At 58.9% G+C, this 13347-nt stretch overlaps 1 protein-coding gene across 1 annotated transcript; it reads left to right on the forward strand.

Moving 5' to 3' along the window:
• Window positions 1–6106: 6106 nt before the first annotated feature.
• On the forward strand, window positions 6107–13090 carry GBX1 (gastrulation brain homeobox 1). The gene is given in 3 exon segments (XM_064703254.1): window positions 6107–6227; window positions 6230–6892; window positions 12307–13090. Coding segments are annotated over 3 exon segments (1308 nt in total). The 3' UTR covers window positions 12831–13090.
• The last annotated feature ends 257 nt before the right edge of the window (window positions 13091–13347 follow it).

The following is a 13347-nucleotide window of genomic DNA, read 5'->3' on the forward strand; positions in this document are numbered from 1 at the left end:
GCCCCCCTGAGCTGGGCCCTGCTGGGCCATGCTGGGGGCTGTGTCCTCCCTACAGCAGCACAGCCCTCTGAGCTGTGGCCATTGGCTAGGGCCTTGCTGGCCGCTTGCTGGTCCCCACAGCAGCACAGCCCCCCTGAGCTGAGCCTTGCTGGGCCATGCTGGGCGCTTGCTGGTCCCCACAGCAGCTTTCCCACTGCCCAGGGCTGCTGCTCTTTCTTTGTGAGGAATGAGGCTCCAAATACTTCCTGCACCTCTGTTTCCATGCAGATATTTCCGTGCTGATCTCCTGAGGTGCCATGCTGCACAGGGGAACCCCAGGGAGCAGACCCGTTTTGCACGCTGGTGCTCTCTGGCTGTCAGCCCCCTCTGTTCTCTGGCTTATTCCCCACCTCACCTGCAGCTGCTTACCAAGGCTGTGTGCTTCAGGTCACTAAAAGAATCCCCAGCAAAGGTTTCAACAAAAGCTGGTCTGGTATAACTTTGCAGTAGCAGCAGAAGACAGCAAGGATGGTCAGAAGACAGCAAAAGCCATCTCAAAGAGAAAACCTGAGCAGTGACAAAATAACAATATCTCAACATGGAGAAATTACCTGAGCACCTCTCCTGTGAGGAAAGGCTGAGTGAACAGTTCAGCCTGGAGAAGGGAAGGCACCAGGGATCTCATCAGTGTGGATAAATAAATACCTGAGGGGAGGGCACGAAGGTGATAGCGGCAGGCTGTTCTCAGAGGTGCCTTTGACTGGGCTCTGCTCCCAGCTGCAGAAACGATGTTCATGTGCCAGCCTGTGTTCTGCATGGTGTTGCATAACCCATTTTGTTCTGAATCCTGCATCCTGCACTCTAAGAACACCAGCTTTGCTTATAGGCTCTCACAGAGCCGTGAGATGTATGTCTGCATGGTGACCTGCAGATGATGGGTGTCTCCTGAATGAACAGTTCTGGAATGCCATGCTCACATAACTGCTGGGGCAGAGCAGCGCACAAGGAGAGAGCTGCTTGTGGGCTAAACATGCAAGAGGTACCAGCCCTGTGCCTTGGAAGCCCCATAAATTATCTAAAGAATTGTTTAACATCGCTCTCCCTGAGCAGGATCCAAACACGTGAGTGAGGGAGGGCTTGGCTCTCCTAAGCAGAACAATCCTCAGAGAAATATGTGAAAGGAATATGTGAACCTTGTCCAGGACTACAGAAACAAAAAATTCTGGTCTGAGATCTTGTCAGCAGCAAACCAACCCATGCACCTGGGGATGCTCTTGCTGCTGTTACTGAGGATCCTGAACTCTCCTTGCCCCAGCTCTGGCCCTGCCAGGGGTAGCTCTGAGGTCCCTTCCCAGGCAGGGACACACAGACAGGTTTCACTGCCAGAAGCTGAGGACAGAAGGACGCAGGGCAGCTCTGCAGCCAGCAGGAGCTTGAGGGACCCCGTACAAGGCAGCGGGGGCCTCCTGGGTGCCCCCTGCCCAGGAGCTGATGCCCACCTCGGGCAGTGTGGGGCTGCAGAGCCTGAGGGACCATGCCAAGGGCACCCCCAGTAGCAGGGTCTGTGCCTGGAGGGAGCCCAGCTTCTGTCAAACAGCACCATGGCCACAGACAGCCTGCTCTCTAGACTTCCCAAACTTGGAGTAAATAATTTTACAACGTTACCCTTGCTTTTAATATGTTTAGCAGCTATTTTGCAGGAATGCCTAGAGGCTGTGACTAGATTTAGTCCTGTTGTGCTAGATTCCGTGCAGAGATAGTAAGTGGAGCAGGTAGAGGCATAAAGTTAAGACTGCATAGCAGTTTCCATTAGGAAGACCTGCTTTCATTTCCCAGTCTGTCATTACGCTTTAACTGTTGCAGTTGTGGTTGCTGTTCTCCACAAGAACGCTGTGTTACTCAGAACTTTACCCATTACGGATACAGCAAAAATTAATTGGCCAGTTTTGGCCAGCAGCTGGTGCATCAGGAACACGCTCCAGACTCTCCACCTCAGAGGGGAAAGATGGCCTGGGTGGTTCTTTTCCTGCCCAGTAGCAGGGGATCAAATTTTCCTTAATGAACAGCCTCTGAGGATCCCACTGTGCAGGTTCTGAGCAAGGACATTTTTAAAGGCTGAAGGTTTTCTCCTGGGGTTCTCTGTGCTGATCAGACAGGTCATGCACCGCCTTCACACAGACACTGTCCCACGTGCCAAGTGTTGAGCAGGACACTCCCCAGGCTTTCCTGCTGACTCCAGAAAAGCAGGCAAACAGACTTGTCCATGTTCACATGTCTGCAGCAAGGAATGAGGAGGAGGAAGAAGCTTGAGCAGTTCTAATGCAGAAAACAGAGAGGAGAGGTGGTAAGCAAAGGCAGACTGAGGATGGAGAGATGGGCCAGGCTGGTCTTTGATTGCTGAAGGCAGAGGCTGGACTTGAATTCAGCACTCAGGGCCCAGCTTGGTGAGACTCAGGATCACCTGCTGAGACTGAAAAACATGAGCCATGGCACAGTGACCCCAAAACAGGAGAGAGCAGGTCTCCTCCTGAGACTTTTTTAACTCAGTGTCTGGTAATGTACCTGTCAAGGTCCGGAGGGGTCTCCATCAACAGCTGAGAGTGCAATGAGACATGGGGCTTTACAAACTGCACACACAATTAATATTTCTGCTGTACCTGGCGTGTTGGACACTCTGTCTTTAGGAACATTAAGGAAATACACTGATTCCTTGAGAGGGAGGCATGGAGCCCTTTAAACTGGAATCAAGGGGCTTTCTGCAGAGGTGAGTGGAGAGGGAAAGATGCCCAGGAAGCCTCTGAGCAGCGGAGGTCTGAGCCTCAAGTGGAAGCCATGGAAACTGCATTTCACTAGGCAGCAAGAAGCTGTGGGAGATTCAACATGGGTCACACAACGGAAATTGGGAAAGCCCATGGAAGTCCACTGGGTGGATGTGCAGCCTGGACCCTCATTCCAAGTTGGCTCTCCCTGTGAGGATGGTGGACGAGGGAGCTCTGTCCCATCGGATGTACACATGAGAGTATAGCAGCACATCTTTGCTTTATTATTCTTACAACCTTTTTTTTTTTCTGTAATCCTTCCACATATCCTTCTCTGAATCTTTGTTTCATGATGTGCACATGAGTTTCTACCTCTACTACAAAGTCTCATGAGACAAAGTAAACCAAAGTGGATTAAATTGCTGGGGCCCTGAGTGCATCCCCCCTCCTTGGGGGAGGTTTGACTCTCCAGGGTCAGGGCCAAGTCATAGGATGAAGCCATCTGTCATCAGATCTGCTCTGCTCACCTTCCTCAGGTCCTGTGGGAATGCACCCTGGTCACCGAGGCCCCTGCCTTGCTACAGCCCTTCCTGCCTGGCTTCCCCCCCTCTGGAATCAGCCTTTCTTTGCTGCTCCCAGCATGGAACAGACTCAGTGTTTGAAGGGAGATGGGGCTGCAGGAATGCCAGTGTATGACCAGGGAAGCAGAACCTTAACCTTGGAGACACCAGTAGGGACTGGCAGGGTGCAGCTCTGCTGTGCAGAGGGCAGAACTGAGCCTGCTCTGTGGTCTCCAGGCAGGACCTGCTGCTGCAGTGGGCACGGGCTGCCATCCTCCCTCCCTGCGAGACACAGCCCACCCTCAGCTCGCCCGGGTCTCCAGCAAGGTCACTAAAGAGAGTAGCTTCCCATTGCTCTCAAACACCTTGCTAACCTGTCTGCAGGTGTGGGCTGTGGGTTTGTTACACAGAAAAGATCCATCGAACAAGTGATCAAGTTGTATTTGCTCAGGAGTCAGAAAGCTGCTTGCACAGTCTGGGCCCTTTGGAGTGCAGCCGCGAGATCCAGTGACACAGGGCTGTGCTTTCACTTTCTCCATGGTCTAAGGTGCTTTCAGGGCAGGGAATGGAACCAAGCTATGTGCATTGAAGGTGACTCCAACCTGGAGGTTCCTTTACCACAGACATCTGGTGGATGAGGCAGGAGAGCTGGGGCAAGGACAGACAGAACCTGGATGCTGACCAGCAGATCTGGAGCTGTGTCCCTTATGGTGTCACAGACCTGGAGCTGTGTCCCTTATTGTGTCACAGACCTGGAGCCACGTCCCTTATTGTGTCACAGACCTGGAGCCATGTCCCTTATTGTGTCACAGACCTGGAGCCACGTCCCTCATTGTGTCACAGACCTGGAGCCATGTCCCTTATGGTGTCACACACCTGGTGCCACGTCGTCCCTCATTGTATCACAGACATGGAGCCACGTCCCTCATTGTGTCACAGACCTGGAGCCACGTCCCTCATTGTGTCACAGATCTGGAGCCATGTCCCTTATGGTGTCACACACCTGGAGCCATGTCCTTTATGGTGTCACTGCTGGTCTCTGCGGCGGGATTCACCCAAATGCTTGTCAATGCCCTATTCCTTCCCACCATGGAATCTGGGCCCTAATCCTGGACTGGGGGCCACAGCCAGTCAATGACCTGCAAAGATGAGCATCTCTCACTCTCTCAGCAATCCAAAGGCAGGGGGTGTCTGCATCAGAGACAGGGATTCCCTATGCCAGGCCTCAGTTTTATGATTCAGTATCTGAGCCTGGATGATTATTTTACCATTGACTTCTCCACACCCATTTCCCTGACTTGGAGCAGGGCTGTTCTTGCTGTGGAAAGATGACTCTTTGAGACCACAAGGATGTGCCACAGAAAAAGGCACAAAAGACAAGAAAGAAAGAGGAGGCTGTGTGATGTCATATCTGGGCCCTGGGGATTCAGACTGTGCCTGTTTAGTGGAGGAAGGCTGAGTACCCCACTTTGAGCACAGTGGGCCCATTTTTGCCTCACTTAAATGCTCCACACAGCGTCCAAGTGTCCAACTCCGTGGCTGGGCTGTCATGTCCCACAGAAAACACACACTTCCAAGTGGTGTTCCAGACCTCCTCAGGGACAAAGCAGAAGGTGAAGGTAGAGAAATCCATGTGTTTACACAGATATCGATGCCACCAAGAGCCTGGGTAGCTAAGCAGCCAGGGGTGCTGCATCCCTGGTCAAAGGGGAGATGCAGGCAGGAGCACACAGGGCACTTGACAAGAGGAACATCCATAGGTGAGAGCTAGAGGTCTGGAGTGTCACTGTGCCACTGAAACTACAGCTGGAGTGAGCATAGACATGACTCCAGCTTGCATTTCTTGGCTTCCAAGCACTTTAAAAATCCTGATCCTCTTCTGAAGCCGGGCTGCAGTTTGCCTTCTGCAGGTCTGGTGAGCAGCTCTCTACAGACAGGACAGCCCGAATGCCGAGCTGGGGGCAGAAAGTGCTCTGTTTCGGCGTGGGGACTCCCCACAAGGGGCAGGCGATGTTCCTCCGGACACAGCGAGCACGGCGGAGCCGCGGCTCGGGAGCTTTCGGCTCGCACGGCTCCCGCCTGCTCTGCGGACGGAGCGATCGCACCGGGGCCGCCACCGGGGGACGCGTCCGGCACACGGAGCGCGGGGGCGAGCGGTGCCGGTGCCGCGGGGGAGCAGCGAGAGGGGGCACTGCAGATACACCCCCCATCCCACCCCGCTGTCTGCCCGGCCCCGAGGCGCCCGAGCCCGCCGGTCTCACCGAGACCCCGCTCCGAGCCGACAACGCTCCAGGGCCGAGAAGGGCGCACTCCTGACCCTGCCCCGGGGCTGCTCTCTCCGCGCCCTGTTCGGGCGGTCTGCGGGCACGGCACGGCATGGCACGGCACGGAATGGCACGGAACGGCACGGCGCTGCCGGTGCCTGGCCAGGGCCGGTCCGTCGGGGCGCTGGAGCCCGCCCTTCGCTGACGCCCCCGGACCCCTCCCCGCGGGCTCGGCCATCCGGAGCTGCCGGGAGGGCCCGCTCGGCTCCGGTTGCGGGAACCCCGGTGGTCCCGGCGGAGCGGAGCCGGTCCGCCCCGTCCGTGGGCTCGGAGAGGGCCGTGCGGAGAGCGCGGCCCCGTCCCGTCCCCACAAAAGCACCCTTGTCCTGGCCCCGTAATTGCTAATCATCAATCACCATTAATAACAGCTGATGAGGCGGGAGGGGGAGGCGCCTTCCCAGGGGCCGGCCGCGCCGGGGGAGCGGGGCGCCTTGCCCCGCCGGAGCGGGCGCTGAAGGAGGAACTCGACCGTGATGTGCAGAAGATGGATGAGAGCAGAGGGCGACACCCCCGCCCGCCTCCCCTCCCCTCCTCCCCTCCCTCCCCTCGGCGGCCCGGCCCGGCCCCCCCGCGGCGGGGCGGGCGGGCGGCTCCGAGCGCGCCTCCATCCACTCCGCCGCGCCGAGACAGCGAGCGGGCGGCAGCTCTCGCCGGGCGCCGGAGCCCACGGGAGCCGGAGGGCGCGGGCCGGGGCCGGGGCCGCGGCGGCGGCGGCGGCGGGGCCCGGCGGCGGCGGGATCGCGGCGAGTTGGCGGCGGCCCGAGCTCGCCGGAAAGTTGGTGCCGGCTGAGCCGGAGGCGCCCGCTCGCCATGCAGAGACCCGGCGGCCAGGGGACCGCCTTCTCCATCGACTCGCTCATCGGGACGCCGCCGCCGCGCTCCGGGCACCTGCTCTACACCGGGTACCCCATGTTCATGCCGTACCGGCCGCTGGTGCTCCCGCAGGCGCTGTCCCACGCCCCGCTGCAGTCGGGGTTGCCGCCGCTGGCCCCGCTCGCTTCCTTCGCCGGCCGCCTCACCAACACCTTCTGCGCCAGCCTGGGCCAGGCCGTGCCCTCCATGGTGGCGCTCACCACCGCCCTGCCCAGTTTCTCCGAGCCCCCCGACGGCTTCTACCCCCCGCAGGAGCTGCCCCCGCCGCGCGCCGCCCCCGACGCGGGCTGCCGGCGCGGCGCCGACGGGCTGGAGGCGGAGGAGCTGCCCCCGGGCCGCGACAAGGGCCCGCCCGAGCCGCCGCTGCACTTCCCGGAGCCCTTCCCCGGCCTGGCAGGTAAGAGCGGCGCGGGCCCGTCCTGCCCGGCGGGGAGCGCCCGCCCCGCCGCGCCCGCAGCCCGGGGAGAGCTGCCCGCTCCTCTCCGCCGTCCCGGCGGCACCGGGAGCTCGGCAGGACGGCAGCCGCGGAGCCGAGCGCTGGGGCCGGGCGCGGCGGGCAGGACGGCGGGGCAGCCGGCGGGACCTGCCCTCGGCGGCGCTCCCGGCCCGGCTCGGAGCGCCGAACCGACTCTGTCCCAGCCCGGTCCGCAGCGTTCCCGGGCTGGAGTCAAACTCCGCCTGCCTCGGCCGGGCCGCGGGGCGGGAGCGGCGGGAGAGCGGCCGGTTGTGGCCGGGCCAGCCGCGCGGAGCTCTCCGAGGTCCTGGCACTCGGCCCGGGGCGAGCGAGCGGAGGTGGCGGCGCGTCCTGCGGCTCGCTCCGCAGCCCTCCCCGCCCGCACCGATCTCGGTGCCGGTCCCCGTCCCGGTCCCGTTCGGCGCGGCGGGGGCTGCGCTGTCCCCAGCGTGCTGCGACCACCGGCTTTCCAAAGTTTCCCCCGAGCCCGCCCCGCAGGGCCGAGGCGGAGCAGCCCCGCTCTCCTCCGGCCCGGCCGCCGGTTCGGCACCAGCACCGGCTCGGCCGGACGGGCGGGCCGGCGGCAGCGCCCCTCCCGGGACCCCCGGTGCGGACGGGAACGGCTCCCGTCGGGGCCCTCGCCTTTGTGCGCCGCGGCCGCTCCCCGAGAGCGCCAGCGCCAGCCTCGGAGACTTGTTGCTCCGTATTTCTCAGCCAGGTCCAGCACTCAGGCTCTTCTCCCGGGTCCTGCAGCACGGGCTCCCTGCGGCAAGACACAGACGAGCCAGCTGCTGCTTCTCTGGTGCGGCCTCTCCTGAACCGTCTCTCCTGGCCGCTCCCGGGATCCACCTTTGTCTCACAGACCTCTTGGCATGGATGTGTGCTGAGAATCTCTGCTGCTTCTTGCAGTGCTTGGCTGTTTGCTCTCCATCCTCCCTTTAGTCTCTCCCGGGTAAGCCTAGGTGCCTTCCTTGCCGTGCCTTGTTCGTTCCTTTAGAAGAGCACTCACTCATCAGGTACCCTTAGACCTCTCACCCCAGGTAGGACAGTGGGGGCATTCTGCCTCCCCCTTGCTGTGTGGGTTATTGGGTGCTCCTCCAGTGCTCCCTGGGCTCTGTGCTGAGCCAAAAGCCCAATGCAATCTTACTTTTTTGTGGAAGTCTTCTCAGGGCAGCACTGCCCTGGCCAAAACCAGGTCTATACAACCTCACCTTTCCCATCTGTGAGCAGATGAATTGTGTTGTGCTTGATCTCCCTCTCTGGCTCCTCCAGAACTGAGCCAAATGTGTTCTCTCCTCCCAATCGACTCAGATGAACTGTCCCAGACTGTGGCCACTTCTGAATCCAAGAAATCCTACGTCTAAGACTTTTCCTGTTGCAACTGGACTGTATGATGGAAGGGAAGATGTCTTGCTGCAGCTGTTCATCCCCTGCTGCCTCTGAGCACTGGCTCTGCTCTGGAGCCATGAGGGGAGCTTGTCCTTCTGCACAGATGTGCCCGTGTGGACCCAGCTCTGTGGGCTGCTTGCCCAGGCCCAAGAGGATTTGTCAGGCCAAATGTGCCTGCCTTCTCCTTCACCTGCTGCTTCTCCTGGCTGTACCAGACAAAACTGGAGATGGACAGTGGGTTTGTTTTACAGCCATCTTAGAGGAAACTCAGGAGGGTTGTTGTGAGCTTTTTCCACTACTAAGGAATAGAAAGATGATTCATGTCAACAGGAGCCATCAAAACTATCTATAATGCAGTTTGCTCTCGTATCCAGTCTGTGGCCCTGACCAAAAGCAGTTGTCCAGGGAAGAGCAAGAGAGAACAACCTGTTCAATGGTCAATTCTGAAATGATACTTCCCTCACATCCAACCATCTGCACATCAGGGACTTCCTGTGCCAAGTGTTATTTCTGTATATTTAGTAAACTTCGACTAATTTGTTTTCTGTGGCCTTATCTAATCTCCCCTGGAGTCCACCAGAAAGGAGGGCTAACCTTGACATCAGCCACATCAAGATGGCAAGATGTTACACAGATTTTTTTACCTGTAGAAGAACCTTGTGAAGAATAAATGCTCCCTTTTGACAGTTTTGCTGACATTTAGCGACTTATACTCTGGAGTGACTGCTGCTGTCCCTAGGCTCTGTTATATCTCCATCATGCAGGTGTCTGTGGACACAGGATCACTTGCATCCTGGATCAGCCAAAGAAATTAATGCACTATTTTAGGACTTCTCTCTGCATCCACTGGCTTTGAAACTTGCTTCCAGCAACTGCCACCCTTCTTGAGCAGGGAGAGGTAGGCAGGGAAACTGGTGGTGAGAAGCAGCAAAGCTTGAAGTCTGATTTATTTCCACAGCTGCAACAAAGGTATGACCCCTGGTGTAAGGGTCCTTAACATCCCTAGCTCTCCACACCTCTTGTGAGAGCAGGTTTGTTCCTGAGCTGTTCAGATCTCCTCTGAGATCCAGGCAGAAGTCTGAGACTCTTTCCTGGTTTGGTGTAGTGACAGCACATTCAGTCAGGGACAGGGGGAAGTTTCTGTTTCCCTAACCAGCACAGGGCTCATCACAACAGCCGTTCCTGATCCTGCTCCTCCTGATGCTTCCCTGTCATCTTTGTCGCCTGTGACACTCAAGTCTCTTCACCATGCTTTCCACATCCGTAATCATAGAGTTACAGAATGGTTTGGGTTGCCAAGGACCTTTAAAGGCCACCTAGTCCAAACCCCCTGCCATGGGCTGGGACATTTTCAACTACATCAGGCTGCTCAGAGCCCTGTCTGACAGGCTTTGAATGTTGCTGGGGATGTGCTATCCACCACTTCTCTGGGCAACCCAGTGTTCACCACACTCATTGTGAATAATTCTTGCTTATACCTCATTTAATCGACCCCTTGTTCTATCACAAGAGACTTTAAAGTCTCTCTTTGTCTTTCTTATAAGCCCTCCTTAAGTACTGAAAGGTTGCAATAAGGTTTACCTGAAGCTTTCTCTTCTCCACACTGAACAGCCCCAACTCTCTCAGCCTGGCCTCACAGCAGAGGTGCTCCAGCCCTCAGAACATTTTTGTGACCCCCTTTGGATTCTCTTCAATGTCTTTGACAAGATCAATGAACAGCTGTGACTCTGTGAAAAACAAACCAGCGGGTCAACCCTGTTCTTCATTTACTGCTTCTCGTTGATTTTTCAGTCATGATGCTTTGCTTCGTGACACCTTCACTTCATGTTCAAAGGCCTTGAAAGTCTCAGTACACCCCACCCACATGGGTGGGATCCCCTGCCTTCATTCCTTCCTTGCTGGTGACATAGTAGGTGACTAAAAGACCAGTATACCAATTTTCTTTGTGAACACATCCAATTTAGATTATGTTATCAAGTAGTTCCAAGTTCCTTACTGCAAACCCAGCCCTTTTATAAGACACAAATGTGAGAGTGGTCCATTTAAAATTTGGAGTCTGGTTCAGAAGAGGGTATTCAGAGAGCACCTGTTTTACAAACCATCATGTTGCTCAGTCTTCTTGCAGTCTCCAGGGGCACAGCCTGGGCTGACAGGAGCAAGCTGCCCTAGGAGCACTGTTTAATGCTGGGATGCCATCCTCCGTCCCTGGGAACTGCAGTGCCAGGGCAGGACCTAAAGAGCCCTTGGGCAGCACAGAATTCCTCATCAGAGCTCTCTTACCTTGTCAGGCCCCATGCTCCACCAGAGAGAGCTGGTACACAGGAGTGACAGCTCTTCTTTTCTTCAGCAAAGTGCTGGCATCAGGTTGTGCAATGGCAGCCAAAGTGCTCCTTGCCACCTGCTGCTGATCTCAGCCCCCGAGCACGAAATCTCTGGGTCTTTACCCTCTATGCACATGGGAAATCTCTTCCCCTACCCCTGACCCTACACTCTGCAGCACGATAGAGATGAAGGTGTTCTTTGCCACTGTAGGAAACAGGAGGAGCAGGGAGAAGATTCCAGATCTCCAGAGCCTGGTCTCAGGAAGCTGACAAGGGGTGTGGGAGCTCCACGGTCACCAGGCTACCAGGAATGTCTTCTGGGCTCGAGTAGTCTCCTGCAGTTCTGTTTGTGTGTTTAAACCCTGCACTGTCAGGCTTCTGGGGGCCTTCTGGCTTTCCCCCTGAGGTGAGGCAAGGTGGCCAGCAGGGGCCCTGGCTGCATGGGCCACTACCTGGACACTGCTTAGAAGTTTGGAGAGCTGCTGCTTCTCCTTGTGCATGTTGGATTGTATAGAGCAGCAGTGCTTCACGACAACTCCTTCCAGTCGTGATTGCTGCCCTTGGGTCAGACTTGAAGAATTTTCTGGTCTCTTCTAGTCTCAGCATGACAGAAAAGCTTTTTCACCTGCTTGTGCATAGCTGTGGGTCCTCCCTTGATGACCCCTGTCTGTGGCTGACAGCATCTTCTCACTTTGAGCCCTTCTACTATGGAAGGGACTCTCTTCCAAACCTCCTTCCTCCGTTTGTCTCCCACCGTGTCCCCCCTTGCTCCATGGCTGTTTCATCCTTCAGGCAGCAGTCTGGGACACAGGAAGCTTGCAAGGAAGAGATTCACACCCCAGTGCCGTGTCAGTATCCTCCTTGGCATCTTAGCAGAGGTGTCTGCCATGATCCAAGCACTGCATTCTCCCTGATGGCCTGGGATGAGGTGCTGTCTGTTGGGTGATGTTGACAGGTTCTGTCCTGCCCCTCTGCCCACTGCTGGGCGTAGCTGAGCCCTGAGCATCGGCTGCCTCAGCACCTCTTTCCCTGTCTGCTGTGGTGCATCCTTGGATTAGGGAGGGAGAGCCAGAAGTGGGGCCCCCATGTCCTGTAGAGCCCTGCAGGGAGGTTTGCTGGGCTGGAGCTGGCTCTGGATGCTGTTTCCAGGACAGTTCTTCAACTCTTGGCTGGCTCACAGCATCGATGGTCTGGTGCCCTGGGAAGAGACAGGGAGGGCTGAGCTGAGAGACAAGGTGCGGGCGTTCCATCCTGTGCAGAGATCCAGACAAGCCCTGAAGTGTTGTGATGTTCTCTGCCAGACTGAGACCGTGGTGCTGCTGCGGCTGGGCCGGGGATGGGGCTGGGGATGGGATGGGGATGGGGCAGCTGCTCGGGGGTCAGAGCCCAGCGTGGCTCTGCCGGCGCTGCCCCTTGCAGCCGGGCGGGCTGCGGGGCCGTGGGCGCTGGGAGCCGGCGCGGGGCCGGGGCCGGGGCTGCGGGACGCGGTGGTGACGGGCTCCGAGGCAGCGGGAGGAGCGGGCAGAGCTTTCCCCGCGGCTGGGGGGCTCTGGGAGCGGAGGGGCCCGGGCTCGGTGCGGGGTGCGCGGTGCGGGATGCGGGGTGCGGGGTGCGGTGCGGCGGGCACTGACGCTGTGTGCCCCGCAGACGGCAAGGCGTACAGCTCCGACGAGGAGAAGCTGGAGGTGAAGTCGGCGGCGACGCCGTGCAGCGAGCGGGAGGAGGAGAGCTCGGCGGGCGAGAGCGAGGAGGAGCCCTTCCTGGACGGGGCGGCCGCCGGCGCCGCGCTGGGAGCCAAGGGCAAGGGCAAGGGCGGCCCCGCCGCCGAGCAGCCCCCGCCGGGCTCCGGGGCCGGGAAGAGCCGCCGGCGCCGCACGGCCTTCACCAGCGAGCAGCTGCTGGAGCTGGAGAAGGAGTTCCACTGCAAGAAGTACCTGAGCCTGACGGAGCGCTCGCAGATCGCGCACGCCCTGAAGCTGAGCGAGGTGCAGGTGAAGATCTGGTTCCAGAACCGCCGCGCCAAGTGGAAACGCATCAAGGCCGGCAATGTCAGCAACCGCTCCGGAGAGCCCGTCCGCAACCCCAAGATCGTGGTGCCCATCCCGGTGCACGTCAATCGCTTCGCCGTGCGCAGCCAGCACCAGCAGATCGAGCAGGGCGCCCGGCCCTGAGCCCGGCCGGCTCCCGGACCCTGGGGCGGGCGGCGGCGGCGCTCCCCCTCCTGTGTACATGTCCCTTATTTATTCCGTGTAAACTCTGTACATACGGCAGCGTGTCCTTCTGTCCGTGCCGCGGGGAGCGCGGCCGCCTGGCCCTCGGGCCCTGGCCGCCCGCTGGGCCGGGCTGAGCCGGGCCGGGCCGGGCCGGGCCCCCGCTGCCGCTGGCGCCCGCCCGTGTATAGCTGTGATTTCAATAAATTATTTTCTATGGAGCACGACCACGTTCTTCCTCGCTGCAGGAACGGGCGTCCCGCGGCCCCGGCCCGGCGCGGGAAGAGGAGGAGAACGAGGAAGGGAGAGGGATGGGAACGAGGACAGGGACAGGGACAGGGACAGGGCCAGCGGCGGCGGAGGTCGGGGCGGCAGGCGGGCGGGGAGAAGGGGACGCGCCGGGACTCAGCCGCCCCTCGGGCGGTGCCAGTGCCGGTACCGGGCCCGCGGAGCCGGGGCTGTGCGGGCTCGTTGCACC

Source organism: Zonotrichia leucophrys, chromosome 2 (assembly GCF_028769735.1).
Source record: "Zonotrichia leucophrys gambelii isolate GWCS_2022_RI chromosome 2, RI_Zleu_2.0, whole genome shotgun sequence".
Classification (NCBI taxonomy): domain Eukaryota; kingdom Metazoa; phylum Chordata; class Aves; order Passeriformes; family Passerellidae; genus Zonotrichia; species Zonotrichia leucophrys.